General features: G+C 51.0%; 1 protein-coding gene across 15 annotated transcripts in view; it reads right to left on the minus strand.

The window, feature by feature from the left end:
* Positions 1 to 18,683, minus strand: part of Banp (BTG3 associated nuclear protein) — a 55,755-nt gene that overhangs the window by 9,358 nt on the left and 27,714 nt on the right. For all 15 annotated transcript variants that reach the window (XM_090357150.1, XM_090357151.1, XM_090357152.1 and 12 more), the window contains 4 exons: positions 17,293 to 17,468; positions 10,948 to 11,187; positions 4,955 to 5,128; positions 941 to 1,071 (listed from right to left, as the gene is read on the minus strand). In XM_090357150.1, coding sequence (XP_090213276.1) covers positions 941 to 1,071; positions 4,955 to 5,128; positions 10,948 to 11,187; positions 17,293 to 17,468 — 721 coding nt within the window. The remainder of the gene's footprint in view (positions 1 to 940; positions 1,072 to 4,954; positions 5,129 to 10,947; positions 11,188 to 17,292; positions 17,469 to 18,683) is intronic.

Raw genomic sequence — 18,683 nt, forward strand, 5'->3', positions numbered from 1 at the left:
AATAAATTAAAGAATCCAACTAAAATTCACCATGTCCATAAATCTTAAGCTGGCTAAATGAAAAAAAGAATACTCTTTTGATCAAAATGGATCTTAAAACCATCTCATTCTGGTTCAAAATTCTTTTAAAAGCCTTCCTACTATGGAGAATATAACTGCCTCTGTGGCAACGCGCCTGGGTGCCTATGCTGATCATGCAAATTCGGCAAGCTTATTAAATCCACTATTTACAAGCGTTTCACCTCCCCTGGATGGAAGGAAAGCTCTACCTTACATGAGCCTGCCCTGTGCATCCAGGATTTCTCTCCGGGTGAGAGCAGGACTTCTTTCTCAAAGGACAGTGCCTGGCTCCAGGAAATGGCCCTGGGTTGTGCCCATGACAGTGACTCTACCTTCAAAGTCACCAGTGGCTGGGTATGATAAAACCTGTCACAAAATCCCAGGGCATCCGTAAAACTCCTCATTCCCCACACAGCTTCTAGAAGTCTTCATCGTCTGCCACAGAAGCCCAGAGTGGGTAAAGGGCCGTCACCACTCCCCAGCTGCACTGACTAGAACCTCAGCCATGGGACACACTCCAGCATAAAGGAACTCTCAGGCAGGCTGGACTGGTCTCGAAGGGCCTGGATGAGCCTAGGCACGTGATGCAACCCCAGGGAAAGCTGACACAGAAAGGAAGGAAGACTGCTCCTCAGTTTATGAACTAAGAAATACTCATGATGTTTCTCATGCAGGCTGTGCACACACATGACACAGAAGGATGGAAGGGGAGGACCATGAGGTCCCACGAGGTACTTTCAGTATAAGGCCATGCGGCAACTACTGTTTGTCCCTAAGACGTAAAGGATTCCTAATTGCTTCTTCCGTACACGTCACTCCCGATGCTACCCACAAGCCGGCCCCCCTCATCTCCCTGGCACACGAGCAAGAAGGTACATACTACTTGGACTTGTCCGTCCTCTCCGATCTGGTGGATCTGCACCTGCTGGGCGTTGGCCAGGGCGTAGTGCAGGGCCTGGGGCTGTGCTTGCTGGAGCTCGGGGGCAGGTGGCGGGGTCCCCATCAGGGTCTCTGTCGGGGAACAGAGAACAGACGTTACAACTCAGGCAGGGCCCCACAGGCGGCGCCAGGCTCCAGTGCCTTCTTTCTCTCATCCTGCCCTCTGTTCCCACGCTTCTCCACTTGGGTCAGTAGTTCTGCACTTATCTGTGGGGTCAGCACAGGCCCTGGGTGAGTAAGATTTCTGAACGGCTGGCAGGCACGGGACTCAGCGACACTGTTCTAACAAACCTCTTGTACTCTCACTGGCTTGACCAACTGCATGCGGGACCGCAGGACGAGCTTGTGGGAACGAACAGTGGGTGTTGCTGGGGTTAGATCTTTAACACCAGCAATGTGTACTCTTTCACCAGGGAAACTCTAACCACTCATCCACTCAAAACGCATGTCCAACAAACTTTGCTTTGTATGTTTAATTGGAATGAGATATATTTATTGTTCATTTGAACTGTAATAGTACTTTAAATGGTTCTTAAATTTTTAAAAGTCACTGTATATACATACTTGTGTGGAATTGTGATGACTAGTCAATGAAATTATTAGGAATAAATACACTGCACTAGGATAAAACTGAGAAAAGCAGAATGTTAATATGAATGAAAGGAGAAATATGAAAGATGTAAAATTTCTAATTATTAACAAAAGGCTTTTTACAATATTTTAGTCACTAATTACCATCGCATAGAGATTCCACCAAGTATGTTTGATAATAACACAATGAGAAACTGCAGGCAGCTGCTGTTGAGAGCCAGTCCTCTGTACTGTACACAGGTGCTCTCCAGGAAGACCCACAAGGCTCTGCGTGAGCAAGGGGTTTGCATGCGCAGGTAATGGTGTTCTGGTGCTTGAACTCAGGGACCAGACACTATCCCTGAGCTTTCCCACTCAAGGGCAGCAGCATCCCCGTAGCATCCCTTGACTTCTGGCTTTTTCAGTGGTTAACTGAAAGTCACACAGACTTTCCCGCCTGGCTTCAAACAGAGATCCTCAAATCTCAGCCTTCCAAGTCATACAGTCAGGAGCCACTGGCACCAGCCGACTCAAAGTGCTTGTTAAATGTGAACCCTAGCTGCCCCAACTAAAGGACAAGACAATGTTTACAGTGTTGACAACTGCAGCATGCAATACAGATGCTTCAATAAACTAACTTTTAAGAACCCTCTTGGAACGAGTGATTTTGTGGTTTGTGTTCAATTTGATGGTAACTAATTCATCTTTAAATAGACTAGCTTCTCAGGATATAGTGGTGCATCCTTGTAATCCCAGCCCTGGAAAGATGAAGGCAGGAAGTTCAAGAGTTCAAGGTCAATCTGGGCTACATAGACACTGTCAGTCCGTAAATAAATACATTTGCCTTGATACTAAATCTTAGGGTACATATGTGCAAGTTCCTTTTCTATCAGTTGATAATTCAAGAGTAAACATAACAACCAGCAGGAATCACTAATTCCAAATTAACATAATTCTGGCTAAATTACAGGTTACTGGGTTATTTCTGTCTGCAAACTAGTCTCAAATGCCAGAATAGCTTTAATGAGCCAAGGGCAGATGCACAAAGGACAGTAACAAAAGTCCCTGGAGTCCCTAACTGACCACCTATTTGGCTCTATCTAATTTTAGCCAAGAACCCAGTGTATTAAAACAGAACAAAGAGCCACTCGATTACAAAGCGGAGTGCTTGGGGAGGAGGTGTCTGGTAGGTGGCAGGCCAGCACACCATCGCAGTCCTGACCAACTGCAGTGGCAGGAACAAGCTTGGAGCTCAGAAACAAAGAAAGGCCTCTGCATGGGGAGAGTGCACCGCTGCCTAACCGTGCCTACCTGAACTCCTGTCCACACACCCAAGACACAGAAGCTAGCCACGGAGGCAGTGCTCTTCTCATGCTCAGACCCTGCCAACAGGACACAGCCTGGTACACGTCTGATCCATGTCCATTGGCCATGCCACTAGAGGTGGTGCTAGGTTTGTCCTGCCTCAAAGTCACCCGATCAACCAGCCCCGGGGCTTCTCAGACAGGGCTGCGGCACCAGAGACCTGTCCCGACATCTTCGTCAAAACACTGACACAAAAGAAGTGTACAACCATGGCCAGATTCAGTCGTCACACAGTTAAAGAAGATGCTAGCAAGTGTAAAACTGAGTAACAAGACCCCGAGCTACGTTGAAAGGCACAGCACCCGAATTTCCACAGACTTCCAGGTCACTTGGCCCATGGCGCTGCACGTTTTGAGGCCCTCCCATCTCTACCCCCAGGAAGGCTGGGCCAGCAATGCAGGCACCACCCCAGGGTGGCAGGCCGCGGCTCCCCAGGTGACAGAACTGGAGCTGAAGGGGCTCAGCTGCATGCTGACCACCATCAGGCTGGGAGGCCATCCAACAGGGAACCTGTCCTTGAGGAACCTTGTGGGGTTTCCATAGTCACCACCTCCCCTCCACCACACTCACGGCCTCGCCAAGCGGCCTCCCCTCCAGAGACGCCAGAGGAGTCCCGAGGGAGGGCAGCCCCTGCTTCCTTCTCAGGGATACCAGCCCTGGGCTGCCTGGGCCCAACAGCTACATAGCCAGTCCCTAAGGCAACTGTGTTAGGACAGAAATCTCCTCCTGAACTACACAGAGGTTTAAAAATTGTAACTCTGGTAGAGAGCCACCGTTAAGCTGTTCACATTCCAATTCTCAACCACCTTCTACCTAGAGCCACGTATTTCTTATGAAAATGGGGGCACAGCGTGGGTGTCTGCTGCCCTGCCCACAGTGCTCAGCACACATCTCAAGTCACAGATCATGCTGCCTCACTAAGCCACTAAACACACCCAGAACGTCTTCCCTGCACTCCACTCACAAAGCCCGGCCCCAGGAGCACAACTTGTGTGGCCTGCCTGGGAGCCTGGCTCTAGCTTAGCCTAAGTATCTGATAACTACCAAAACACCAGGAAGAAAACTTGCTCCTGGAGGGGCTGGAGGGAGCTCCAGGTGATCTGATTTGTAGCTTTCAGAACAAAGTCCCAGGACAAAGACAGCACTGAGAGGAGTGCATGCCTGGCCCACGCTGCCCTAGGGCCTGAGCCGACCCCACGCAGGTCTCAAGTTCCAGGAGCTGCTGCCAAGGGAACTACTGTGGGAATTTTAAAAGATTATTTTAATCGCATTCTTTGTAGGTGTCTTGAACAGTGTTGGGTGAAAGGCAGTACAGTCTCCCATCATTCCTAGTGAGTTCTCCCAGGAGAACAGCGCCTCTACGCCAGGCTTGCAGATTCTGCTCCCATTAAAGTCACATTATGAGTCCATAAACTCAGAATACAGAGTACAGTGATTGGTGCTCCCCACACCCTTACTTGCAGCTACCATAAAAAATATGGGTACAGGGCTGGGATGTAGCTCAGTAGTAAAGCGCTTGCCTAGCAAGAGCAATGTCCTGGGTTCGATCCCCAATACCAACCAAAAAAGAAAAGACAAAATGTGTGTGTGTGTGTGTGTGTGTGTGTGTGTGTGTGTGTGTGTGTGTGTACACACGTGCAAGCCAGGCACCAGCGGCTCACACCTTATCTCCACTTAACCACCAGAAAACTGGAAGAGCTCAGGGATAGTGCCAGGCCCAGAGTTCAAGCCCATGACTGACACCCCCCACTCCCCCCAAAAATACACACACACACACACACACACACACACACACACACACACACACACACACACACACACACACTTACTGTTGTGGCTATTAAGCCAGCAAGACACTGGGGAATGAAATAACCAGACAAGAGTGGGGAAGGTCCTGCAGGGACACACAGCCTTCCGCAGTGCCCACCAGAATGCAAGGCCTGAGTCCATTGCTCCCCTGCTAACCCCCAGGAAAGCACACAGCGCCAGTGGTGGAGACAGAACGCCGTCTAGAGCCCACCTGTGGTGCTGAAGGAGGACGAAGAGGAGGACGGCGTTCTGCGTGAAAAGCTCTTGACTGCCAGGCTTTGGCCTCGCTGTTTCCGCCGCCATGCGGTCCGGCATTTGGAGTCAATGCTTTGCTTGATCCGATACCAGTCAGACTCTGTGATTCCAAATTTATAGAAAAGGTGACCTGGAGGAACACATTCCAGACAAACGCTGTGAGCACAGGGCGTCTTCCCGGGCCTGGGCGGGCCAGACGAGACATTCTCTCCTTCTATCCAGGGTCTGCCTAGCTGGCTCACACAACTTCATCAACAGCAAAATAAATAGAAGAAATTCAAAATTACAATAATCACAGGACTAAGCTGAAAAACTTCCTGTTTTGACTAGTAAGTACAATGGATTTAGACCAGCTACTGAGAGTTAAGTTACTGCCCTAAAAATCTAGTAATAATCTAAACAAAGGAAGCTTATTTTTTTAAGTGCTATATTAAGTATCACGAGTTTCTTTTGTTTTAGAAAGTTCCTTCTGGACTTTTTCTGAGCGTATGCTTAGGACACATTTGACTCAACGGATGACAGTGTGATTGGTGGACAGGGAACAGGTTTAAGCAGCCTAGGACAGTGCTCTCCCATAGCAGTAGCAGCAGCAGCGGCGGCGGCGGCAGCAGCTTTCCAGCCTAGTACACAGATGAAGTAGCAGCTCTGACTCGGACTTTCAGGTCACTTCTGAGACAATCACAGTCACTACTCAGTACTTACTGAGGGGTGGCCATGTGCTGTGTGTGCCGTCGGTGCTCACAACGTTCCAGGGCACAGTGATCAGCTTGCCAGCCTCTGTCACAGAGCCCAGCACTGAGCACTACCTTATATTTTGATGCACATTTTTATTTAAAAAAAAAAACATGAAATAAGAATGTCATTACTTTCACATTCTTTTTCAGGCTGCAGCCAAAGACAAAAGACATTCTTTGTCCAAGTCAAATTATGGGTCAGGCCTAAGAACGAGCTCAGCAACCCCAGCTTTGTATTGCCCACCCAGGCCAAGAGGAACAGTCATGCACCCCTGGCAAGACAACCCAGGGAGAACAAGCAAGAAAAGGCATGCTGCTCTCTCCATGGACCTCTGCTCACAAGGCTGCCCCAGTTTGACCCTACACGTGGCACCTGCAGTCTTCAGGGCACAAAGACCAGACACCCTCAGCCACTGGCCCTTAGGTCACCTGAGGAGCATAGCACTTAGCTCAGGAGAGCAACTTGCAGCCTGTGGGACTGCTACAGCCCTTCCCCTTGGCCAAGGGCTCCACGGGGAGTCCAGAGGGCAACCGCCGTGCTTCCTCTGAGCCCTGGGGAGGGTGTCCTTCAGTGCAGCTGCTGGCCTCCCACCTTCCAGAACGCCACCGCTGACTCTGAAGGTTCCAACCATGCAAGTGTTCCCAAGCTTGCTCAGGGCCCTAAGGGTCACTGTGGAAAAGGGGGCAGATGAAAGGAAATGGACAGAATGTCTAGGCTCACACCCTCAGTGGATGGCATATTTGATTTATCAGTCACAAAGGAATGGAGACATTATCACTCCCAATGTAATCTCAAGTTTAAGGAGAAAGTAAAGCGGGAAACGAAGTGCCAACAACTCCTTTCTTGAAATTACAAACCTAATGATAGTGGCTGGCTCAGGGGAACAACCGGAATCCAAACCCCTCGGACGGGAAAATGGGCCAACACGTTCTTTTGGCCGGTGCTCTAGATTCCCAGACATCAAAGCTGCCCTTTCCCCAGTCCCCCAGCAAAGCAGAGCTGCTTTCCCTGCTCCTGCAGCTGCTCTCCACCATGTCCAAAGCTGCGCCCAGACCCTGTCCAGGCCCCTTGCAAAGGAGGACCAAGGCCTCCAGCTCTGGTCAAAGTGAGAGCAAAGCTGAACTATGTGCTCAGCATTGCCGTTTTTCTGGAGAGGATATTAGATGAGAGCTGGCCTCTGACTACTGAAGTTCAGAACAAGCCACATCCTGTGCACAGGGTTGAAGAGACACCCTCAACACCCATGGCCTTCCCAGGGCCTCAGAAGTGATCTCACTGCAAAGCAAGGACTTTGCAGATGTGATTTATTAAATTAAAATGAGGTCATACTAGTGGGCTCTCCCTCCAGTGACCAGTGAGTGTCCTTATAAGGAGGAGAGACAGTGATATCCAAGGGGAAGATGGGCATGTGACAAGGGGAATGGAAGGGAGCAATGCCGCTATGAGGCAGGAAATGCCAAGAATCACCTACCCTCACAAAGCCCCTCAGGGTAAGAAGGCCCTGCCAACACCTGGAACTCCTTTTAGTTGTACAAATTAATCCAATGTTCCCCCAAATGCCTAGAGACCTCTGATAAAAGCTACTAAATCAAGGAAGTCAAATACTGGGAGGCAAGAAGGGCCCGCGGCCACAGGTGGGCAGTCCTAATAGCCTGCGCTCCATGACTGCACAGCCTGGAAGCCATCTCTTGGCTGGCCCGACAGCACAATCTGGAGCCTGGCCCCAGGCGTCACTGCAGGGCATAGTAGCCATGCTCTGGGCCTCAAGGGCAATTCTCTCTAGATGAAGGTGCAGTACCGTAAAGTCCCAGCCCTTCTGTAATGACAGAGGCACCTGCCCCCACTGTCACCTTTCCACTGCCCCTGCCAGGGTTGCAGCCCAGGAATCAGCCTGTATGTTACAATCTGAGAGCCATGGTTTAGTCTCAGCAGGTTGACAGGCCAGATCTGCCTCTTTCTCTAACACCTCACCCATCTCCCCTCTACACTGTCACAACCACAGCCATGTGGGCAGCACATGAGGGGCCCGTCACAGCCCTCCCAGCTCACTGGAGCTGGGTTTAAGTGTCTACATGACCCTTCTTTGCTCCTTAGGGATTAAGTGTGTCACAAACCTATGTATGCCTAGTGTCCTCCCATTACTGTGTACCTCTGTTCCCTCTGCCTGAAAAGGGAGACAAAGAAGTCCACAGCTGGCTGGAGGCAGCCACATGCAAGGAGCTCCAGCCCCACTCACCCCATGCATAGCAAAGCTGCCTCTACTGAGCACTCATGAAAAGACTTGAGGAGCTACCACAAGCTCCCCTACAAGATTTCAACCCTGCCAATGGGCCATGCTGTGCACACAAGCATTCTGCTTGTGATCCAGGAGTTGGTGACAGTGAGTTGGTTACTGTTATGTAGAAAACAGACAGCCTACCACCACAGTGACACAGGCAAGGACAAGAGAGCTATCAAGTTTCTGCGGCCGAGCCTCGCTCTGTCTCTACAATCCCTGCACTTCGTCCTTTCCTATGTCCACAGACACTAAGAGTGTTCCAGTCCCTCCCTCCACTTGGCCCTGTCACCAGGCCACCATTCTAAGCCTTCTGAAGGGCAATCCTGACCTCACCTCATCAACCGCAGTGCTGTGGGGAAGCCTCTCTGGGCACTGGCCCAGGGCCTAGGGTCTGAGTTCAGTGTGGGTGCAGATGTGGATGGGGCTGCACAATGGAGAAGCACACACTGCAGAGGGGACCTGCACTTACTTTCTGGATGATGGCACTCGGGGACATCCCAGAGGCTCAAGGATGCAGGTCCAGGTGGCACTGAGGCGCTAGTGTTAGCAGCGCCTAAGGAGTACAGCCTGTAGGCCCAGAGAAGGCAGAGGACCCAAGCTCATGGTGCATCCCACATCTCCTGACACCTTCTACATACAGAGGAGAGGCAGGCAGATTGGAGCCAAGGAAACCAGGATCTGCCCTGTTGTATCTGACACCTCGCACCAGCTGGCACAGAACCCCTGAGTACCACCACCCAGCCTCTACAAGAACCCAGTCTCCACCAGCTGGCAAAGTCCATCTGAACACCAGCACTCAGCCTCCACCAGCTGGCACAGAACCCCTGGAGCACTACCACCCAGCCTCCACCAACTGGCACAGTCCATCTGAACACCAGAACCCAGCCTCTACCAACTGACACAGTTTATCTGAACACCAGAACCAAGCCTCCACCAGCTGACACAGTCCACCTGAACACCAGCACTCAGCCTCCACCAGCTGGCACAGACCATCTGAACACCAGCACTCAGCCTCCACCAGCTGACACAGTCTACCTGAACACCAGCACTCAGCCTCCACCAGCTGGCACAGACCATCTGAACACCAGCACTCGGCCTCCACCAGCTGGCACAGACCATCTGAACACCAGCACTCGGCCTCCACCAGCTGGCACAGACCATCTGAACACCAGCACTCAGCCTCCACCAGCTGGCACAGACCATCTGAACACCAGCAGTCAGCCTCCACCAGCTGGCACAGTCCATCTGAACACCAGCACTCAGCCTCCACCAGCTGGTACAGACCATCTGAACACCAGCACTCAGCCTCCACCAGCTGACACAGACCATCTGAACACCAGCACTCAGCCTCCACCAGCTGACACAGACCATCTGAACACCAGCACTCAGCCTCCACCAGCTGGCACAGACCATCTGAACACCAGCACTCAGCCTCCACCAGCTGGCACAGACCATCTGAACACCAGCACTCAGCCTCCACCAGCTGACACAGACCATCTGAACACCAGCACTCAGCTTCCACCAGCTGACACAGACCATCTGAACACCAGCACTCAGCCTCCACCAGCTGGCACAGACCATCTGAACACCAGCACTCAGCCTCCACCAGCTGGCACAGACCATCTGAACACCAGCACTCAGCCTCCACCAGCTGACACAGACCATCTAAACACCAGCACTCAGCCTCCACCAGCTGGCACAGTCCATCTGAGCACCACTACCTACCTAGCACAGACCTGCTGAGTGCCAGCATGCCCTGTCCCTATGTGCTTCTACTCTGAAGTGCTATCCTGCTGTGCCTATTACCTCTGCAGAACATTCTCCATGACCTCCAAAAAGCCTTAAGTCCTAATTTTGTCCAGAAAGCCCACAGTGATGTTGAGGTGCCTGCCTCTCCAAATCAGAGCCAACCACCACCCTCCAACTGGGCAGGATGGCTGCATGCCTCTGAAGGCAGCACTCTCCTGGTATGCAGCTGTGTCTACTTGCTTACATTTTGTCTATAGCTGCTCTTGCAGTGGAGAAACAACCTGGAGCCTAGAGTGTCTGCCGTGAAACCCTTAAGCAAAGGTCTTCAAACGCTGCTTCAAGCCAGTGAGAGAGCCCTGTTCCTCCAGCCCCTTTACGTAGCTTTCAGTCCGTTATCTGAATGACTCTCTGATTCTATGACAGATATCTCCTAGGGCTGGAATAAGGACGAGTCCCTACCATAGGGGGTGATCAATCAGCATTCCTCAGCAACCCAGGAAACGCCAGCCTGTCGGGCATCCTCAATCTTGACATGTGCAAAGGACCTCCACAATCGCCAGAAGGGCCTCTTGTTACCAGCCTCAGGGGGTGCACATACAGGACAGGGCCTCTGCTGGAGCAGATGCCACCTCCAGGGGACAACTCGTGCTCTATCACTGTATTTGTTGAAGGAGATGCGAATGTCACAATCCGCAGAGGGACTCTAAAGGCCTGCTTTATGTTGTGTTCATAACAAGCCACACTGTGTGGCTTCTGAAGGTGGAAGGCTCTGAAATGGACACTAGGGGATGGTCCCTAGGCCATGAGTGCGAAGGAGCCAGGGTGTCAACAACCAGCTTGGCCTCTGTGATACTGCAGTCAGGTTCTGCTGGCCTCCAGCTCAACCAGGTCAGACATGGGCATGGCACAGGACCAAGACAGATGCTGCTCTCAGAAAGAAGGAGGCAAGTGACAGTCCAGTCATGCCACTGGACAGCTCACCTGTGCTGGGGCCAGCAGGAGATCGGAGGCCTGGCATGCCTCTCTTCCTCAAGAGCAGCCCGAGGCTCAGCGAGGCTGGGGTCCTCCGTAGAGGGCAGCAGACGCTGCCTGCCCCGAGGGAACGCTCAGTCCAGGCCAGCACCCCACCCGCTCTCTGAACACCCTGACCGCAGCCCAGTGCAGCGGGAAGCCAGGCATGCACTTACACCGGATCCCATAGATGGTGAGTGGGTCGAGCTGCTTCTTCCCGTGCTTGCCCTGGCCGGACAGGTTGGACACGGCCTGCACCTCGCGGTGGAAGAGGTAGTCCAGCAGAGTCAGCGCCATCTTCTCGGCCGTGCGGCAGTTGGTGCTGATGTGCAGCATGTCGGAGGGGATGATGGCACAGCGCACGCGCATCTCGGGGTTGTTCTCGTCGCCGAGCCATGTGCCATTGGGGTAGTCCTCTGAAAGAGAGACAGCTCCCTCCATCAGCAGGGCCAAGGCACGGGAGGGGCTCGGCCTCAGCTCCGAGCATCCCCCTGGAGGCCTGGAGCCATGAGAACCCCTCTGCTACAGGGAGCAGAAGCAGTGAGTCACCCCCCCAAAGGCAGCCTCCATCTCAGATACAGGTGGCAGCCGACCTACCCACACTCTTCTCCTTCTACCACACTCACCACATTCAACTCCATCTCAGCAAACACCATCGCTATGCGCTGACATCTGCTGCATCCCCAGGGATGAGTGACCTCCACAGCCCTGCCTAGCCCTGAGACCAAGTATGTCAGGCTACTCTAGGCCTCATCCTTTCCCGTCCCATGAGACCTGGCTCCCTCCAGTCGACCTCAGACCACCAGCAAACAATTCTGACCCCTGTTCACAGCATGGTGACTCCATCCCTCATGTCCAACTGGAAATTTCTTCCTTGCCACATAATTTCCCTAACACTGCAAGTCACACCACTTCGATTCATTATCTCACAGGTTGCCAGGAACAGAACGAGAGCCTGGAATACCAGGTTTCTGGGACCACAACTCTAGTCTGTGCCCATGTCTATGCTGTGCCTCGAGCATGTATACCTCTCCTAGCCCCCTGAGCCATAGAACATCTGGGTGAGGCTGGGTGCCCTGTCCACACAGACAGAATCTCTACAGGAGGTTGGGGGCTAGAACTGAGCAATCAGGTATAGCGCTGATTTCTGGAATGTAGAGTAAGTGATCAGTTAGAGGTATCATTTCTGCTGTTTTGTCCTTTTCCTTCCCCTCTGTCTCTGCACACCTCCATCTTCTCTGGGCCTGAAGTTTACACTCCGCCCCCCCCCCCCCCGCCAATAAACTCTTTTCTGCCTGAAAAATTTTTTAAAAAAACTTAAAAAAAAAAAAAAAAGGAATATCATTTCTAAAGGACATCAATGGTTCACGGTGGAAGGTTTTCTGGACATATGCTTAGGCATAGCCACTGCCTTGAAAGTCAGTCAGCCATCATTACAATCTTACGTTACCCAGCCCTTGGAGGCTAAGACAAGATCTCAAGTTTAATGCCTGTCTGAGCCCATTGTAAGATCTGGTCTCAAAATAGTAGTAGTAGTAATAACAACAACAACAACAACAAAAGACTCTAAAGACAGCATGACTCCAGCCCATCTGGAGTCTCAAGAGCACCTGTTAATCTGCTTACAAATATTTCTTGAGCTGGGAGTTTGACCTAGTGGTAAAGTGCTTACCTAGCATGCATGAAGACCTGGGTTCAATTCCCTGGTACCACATATAGAAAAAAGCCAGAAGTGGTGCTGTGGCTCAAGTGGCAGAGTACTAGCCTCGAGAAAGCCCAAGGACAGTGCTCAGGCCCTGAGTACAAGTCCCAGGACTGGCACCAAAAAAAAAGGAAAGATTCAGGCTAGGAATTTAGCCTAGTGGTAGAGTGCTTGCCTAGCATGCACGAAGACCTAGGTTCAATTCCTTGGTACCACATACATAGAAAAAAGCCAGAAATGGGACTGAGGCTCAAGTGGTAGAGCTCTAACCTTGAGAAAAAGAACCCAAGAACAGTGCTCAAGCCCTGAGCTCAAGGCCAAGGACTGGCAAAAAATAGAAATAAAAATTTCTGGAGCCAGGCACCAGTGGCTCATGCTACAATCCTAGCTACTTAGGAGGATGAGATCTGAAGATCACAGTTCAAAGCCAGCCCAGTTAAGAAAAGTCCGTAATGAGACTCTGACCTCCTCTGAGCGCTGTGGGTCAAAATGGTAGAACACTAGCCTTGGGTCCATGCCCCATGACTGACAAATATATACATATATTTCTGGAAAGTGTGCACCTGGTGTGTATGTATGTTCAAAATCCCAAGCCTGGTCAGGTATAGGTCTTAAGGACCCCAGGCCTTAAGCTCCCCAGGGGAGCTGCCCCGTTCTAGCCTGTGTGTCCAGTTAAGAAGCTGGAAGGCTGAGCCACAAGCTGGTGCAACGTAGTCTCTAGAACTCAACAGAACCCCCAGTAAACAGAAGGTGGTATTTGCTGAACCTCTTATTAAAGACTGGGGGGGAGTACAAGGGCCCCATCTGATTTACTGATCCCATGGACACGGAATGCTGTACCCTTACCCCCCTCCAGGACACTAGAGGGTGCAAGAATAATGGGCAGGGCTGCTCAGCTTTGCTCTCAAAGCAGCCAGAGGTCACAGTAGCCTTTCCTAGGAAGAATAATGCTGAATTCAGCCCAGCCAGGCTCTACAGGTTCACTGTACAGCAAACTCAGGACAAGAGCTTAGTGCTGCTGAGTGCTCACTTTTCTATATGTTTAAAACTCCCTATGAGGAAGAAAGTAAAGAGAATGAAGATTCCTGCCTGGAGCTGGCACTGCCAGACCAGGGAGAAGCCTTTTCAGCAGGCACTCCACCCAGAAGGACCAACCACCTCTGATTCCTTTGGTCACGAATTGCCCCTGCAGACACAGGGTGCTGTGAGTGTGGCCAGTCCTCATGGTGAGTTCCTGCTTTAGGTAGCAGCCTGTGAACCCTGGAGGCAAGGTCCTCTGGCAGACAAGAAGGCTGAGTGGGGTGGGCACCAGGCACAGCAAATCTACCCACAGAGGTGAGAGTCACTGCCATCTAGATGGGCAAAGAGAGGCTTAGGGCCTGCTGCCATCATGTGGGCTGCACTGGAGCCGGGCAGGGAGGACCAATGTGCTGAGGACCACGTGTGATTAGGAACAGATGTCTCAGTCAGTGACGGACCACACTGGTACTATGGCAGGGTGTCTTCCTCAGTGCTCAGACATGATGCCTTCTGACCTGGGGAGACAGGGTGTGGGGCCCACCCTCCTACAGGTGACACCGAATGTTGCTTCCCCACAAGGAGTAAGACAACATCTACTCACACAGATATTTGAGAAGTGCACCTTTTGATAATTCAGAAAGATCTATTTGTTTTACTAAAATGTCTTGCTCCAATTTTGACATTTGAAACGACAGACTCTAGTAGATTTATTTTTAAAGTACAAAAATAATAAACCTGCTTTCTATTCCTGTCATTTAAATCTTCAATAAAATTGCCTGGAAAACCTATTAAAACAAATATCTAGCCATGTTCCAGAGCTTACACCCATATTCCTAGCTGATACTCAGTAGGCTGAGATCTGAGGATCAAGGTTCAAAGTCAGCCCAAGCAGACAAACCCAAGAGATTCTTATCTCCAATTAACCAGAAAAAAAAAAAAAGTAGAACTGAGACACAAGTGGAAAAGCACCAGCCTTAAGCAAAAGCTGAGGGACAGCACCCAGACCCTGAGTTCAAGCCCCTATGGACATGTGTGCACACACACACACACACACACACACACAAAGAAAGGAAGCAGAATAGGGGGAAACCTTCAGTAATAACTTGAATTTCCCTGTCATTAAAGCAGTTCATAATACAAGCAGTTCCTTTAAGATTTTATTTTAAGTTCCAAAACCCCTGAAATGGACAGAAGAAAACATCAGAATGAGATTGTAAACAGCCCCCAAGACTGACCACCAAGTGTAAAGGAAAAACCTTGGAAATGGAGGTGTGGCTCAGGTAAAAGTAGAACCCCAGCCTTTGAGTGAAAAAGCCAAGTGAGTGCATGAGATTCTGAGTTCAAGCCCCAGTACCAGCACACACAAAGGAAGGTCCTGGCTCTGTGCCTCCTCTTCCCATGGGAAAGAGAAGGGGAAGGAAACCATTCCAGAGGCTCTCTCCTCCTCGGGCCCCAGGCAGCACGGCTGTGTCCTCCCTCTACTGCACCTGGCCTGCCCCTCAGATGAGATAATCAGGGGAGCAGACAGACAAAACATGCTGCTCCAGCTGAGCACAAGCCTGCTACTCCTCGAAGCCAGTCCACTGGGACTCAAGGCCCCTCCTGACAGCATGGGCAGCAAGGCACACCCAACAGACATACCATCACCCTCTGTCCATCACTGACCCCAGAATGGACAGCCCAGAAAACGGCCACTACAAATGCCCATCTGTCATTTCCAAAAACACCGTGATACCACCAGTGTGCCGCCATCCGCCATGGGGACTGTCTCCAGCTCAAAGAGTGGAGTGGGAACTTGTCTCAGTCTCAGGACACAGGGCTGTTAGGGCACCTGCACAGCCCTGCCTCTCAAGTGCTGCTGGTTCTGGCTGAGAGCAGCCACCACTGGTGACTGCCATATGCAAAATCTCACTAGACAAAGATCTCCTAAAGGTGCTGGGGTTGTTCCACAGCACAGTCCCCACAGTCACCTCCAGGCAAGTTTTCAGAGAACCAACTCAATCATGGGCCAATGTCAGTTTATATTTTTCATCCAGACCCAAAGCTCATTCTTAACCAACCTTTGCCCAAAGACTTGCCCAAACAATTTACAAATCTCGAGGGGAACATACTGCATGAAATCAAAGAAACAGTCCCAATAATGTGTGGTAATCAGAATACACCCACAGGAATCACACAACAGGGAACCAAAGGTCCCTTTTCTACTGCCTTACAGGCTGCATTAGTACGTATACTTCACAGTCCAAAAATGTTCCAGCCCCAACACGTGGATCCATCGTAACTATGAAAACCTCCTGTCTGCCACCGAGGTGGACAAGATGAATTCGCTGAGGGGTCCACAGAACACTTTCTTGAACTGTTCACAACTGTCTGCCCCAAAAAACAGTATCATGGTCAGGGTACTCCAGAAATCACGCCACGTTCGGGTCAACACATGCACTGGACCCTTCGGCTAGACTTGAGGATGCTTGGAGGGGATTTCACCTCCATGGCAGGGTACAAATGGCTGTCACCGGGATATAGGAGCATGACTCAGCTCCTGTCTGGGGCAGGGCCACAAGGGCTTCTGTCTTTTATTGCAGGCAATCAGTGAATCTAGGGACACAAGCTCAATTGTGATTAGGGCAAGTATTCCAAGCTAGCTGCCTCATCCTGAAATAAAAGGAGCAGGAGCTGCCTAGAAGACAGTATCCCAGGGTGCCCATCCTGGCTGCCCACTTCAGGCACAGTAAGACTTGGGACCTACCAACGGCTTCATGCCGCTTTGTCTGCAATTCTACTCCTAGAATCCAATTTGCAAGTACCACAAAGGCATGCTTATGTACAAGCATCTATGTCAGGACCATTAAGTAAGACAAGTTACACAAACAAATGTTCAGGGAATGTTTTTGGAAACTTTCTTTACATGAATATGCTGAGTAGTTTATAAACACAGTGACTGTCATCGTCTGATTGCATGGCTTTCTGTGCCATCAACACCCTGCCGCTTCTACCAGTTCTCCTGACAACCTCCAGGTGAGGCGCCCCTGCTCAGCACACTCCTGACTGAAGTCCAATCCTTCCCCAGTACAAGTGCTCGCCATTTCATATGGAGTCAAGTTTTATAGCAATTAGCAAATGCCCAAAGTAGAATTTAAATGTTTGATTATTACTCTAAATTCTGATTGAGAGATACCAGGACCACACCACCACCAAGACACCACAACTACCACCACCAAGACACCTGGACCACACCACCAAGACACCAGGACCACACCACCACCAAGACACCACAACTACCACCACCAAGACACCTGGACCACACCACCAAGATACCAGGACCACACCACCACCAAGACACCACAACTACCACCACCAAGACACCAGGACCCACACACAAAAAAAAAAAAAAAAAAAAAAAGACACTAGGAACCAGCTACCAATAAAAGATACCAGAACTCACCACCAACAAGATACCAGAACCCACTACAAGAAGACACCAGGATCCAGCCGTTAACAAAAGGCAAGCCCAAGACCAGGTTTACAGTTCCCTGCCCAGCAACAAGTGGCGGTCACTCTTTCTTACCCAAACTGAGTTTCATCAACAACAAATTACCTAAGTAAAACACTTTGTGCCTTTGCAATAGATTAAAGTGACTCCTCACTTGACCCAAAGGGTGTCTGTAATTCCTGAGTACCTAAGAGGTCAGGCACACAAATCCTCACAGAAGAAGACTCTGCTTCAAATCAATGCACATTATTTCCTGTCGGTACACACTGTTCCTGGTCCTGGGCTTGGCCGTGTGGGCAGAAAACACACCTTCTGAGTTCAAGGTGATGAGTGTGACGTTGCTCCCGATGTTCTGGCTCCCGGGTTGGCCACAGGTGGAAATAGAGTCGCTGGCCTCTGACCCGCTCTCCCCATCTTCATTGTGGCTGTCATCTTGACCTGGTACCTTCACCACGATGGTGTTCTGCCGACGCCCAGGAACCGCACTGATGGAGACAAGCACAGCAGCCCAGGTGAGAGGGGGCAGAGGCCGCCACGGTCAGCCTGACTCCCTGACAGTGCTGTGCTGGACTTCCCCCAACACCTGACTGAGCAGGGACCAGGCACCTGCAGTCTCCCCACATAGCTCTATGAAGATGAAAGCAACTTAACATGGAAACACTGAGACTGAGAGAGATGGGATAAAACACATGTTTACAAAAAATTTACATCACCAAAGAAGCAAAACTATAACTCTCTGTGACTCAGGCCTACAATGCTGCTTTCAAGTGCTGACTTGAGCCAGAGAGATTCAGAGCCATGCCAAAGAAAGACTAAATGAAGAGGATGGGGGCACACAGCCCCATGAGCAACCCATCTACCCTGTCAGACACCAGAGGGGGACTCGGCCTCCAAAGGCCTCACCCACCCAGCCACTCCCAGGGACAAGCCTAGGAACAGGCTCCCACGGCCCTCAGGAGTCCCAGGAGCCCCCAGGGCTCTTCTTGCCCAGCCCAGGAGCAGCGATGGGCAGTGATGTACAGTGGCCGTGCAGGGCCACATGGCCAGCCGCACTAAAACACTCCCAAAAGACCACTCAGAGACTCTGTCAGCAGCCGAGACATGACCTATGAAGCACAGGAGGGAAAGCACTGGTCCCGGTTCACAAAGTCAAAAGGGTGTTAAAATCCCAGCCATCCCAGGGGCGCGTGCACCCCACACCCTGGACTGGACCCTGAGGTCTCTGTCTAAGCTGACCTGGGTCCCTGAGTAGCTGACCTCTACGAGCAAACCCCAAGGGAGCCTGGCTCACCTCTGGGTGCCTCCACCTCTTACACCACATGTCAGGCCCAAGACCACAGTTGCATCCTAGAGCACTAGACTGATAAAATGGAAGCTAAGCAGAAGCTAAAGTAGCGACACCTGCAGAAGAGTTGAGAGTGAAAGCAAAAACAGGATGCGGTGAAGACACAGATGGGAAATGAGAGTGACAAAGCCTGTGGGGTGAGTAGAACCCAGACCACTGGGCTAAGGGCTACCCTCAGCAACCTGGACACAGGGTGGGGCGGGGCCTGTGTCCTCTCCCACTAATGACCAAGACATTTCAAAAGATAAAGGGTAAGAAAAAGCCACAAATGCAACATGCTTATATCATTCCGCAAACTCTGAATTCAGAGTCTGTTTATCTGACATAGTGCTACATCGACAGATGGTGATGACCA

This window comes from Megascapheus bottae, chromosome 24 (assembly GCF_031878675.1).
Source record: "Megascapheus bottae isolate mThoBot1 chromosome 24, mThoBot2.hap1, whole genome shotgun sequence".
Taxonomy (NCBI): domain Eukaryota; kingdom Metazoa; phylum Chordata; class Mammalia; order Rodentia; family Geomyidae; genus Megascapheus; species Megascapheus bottae.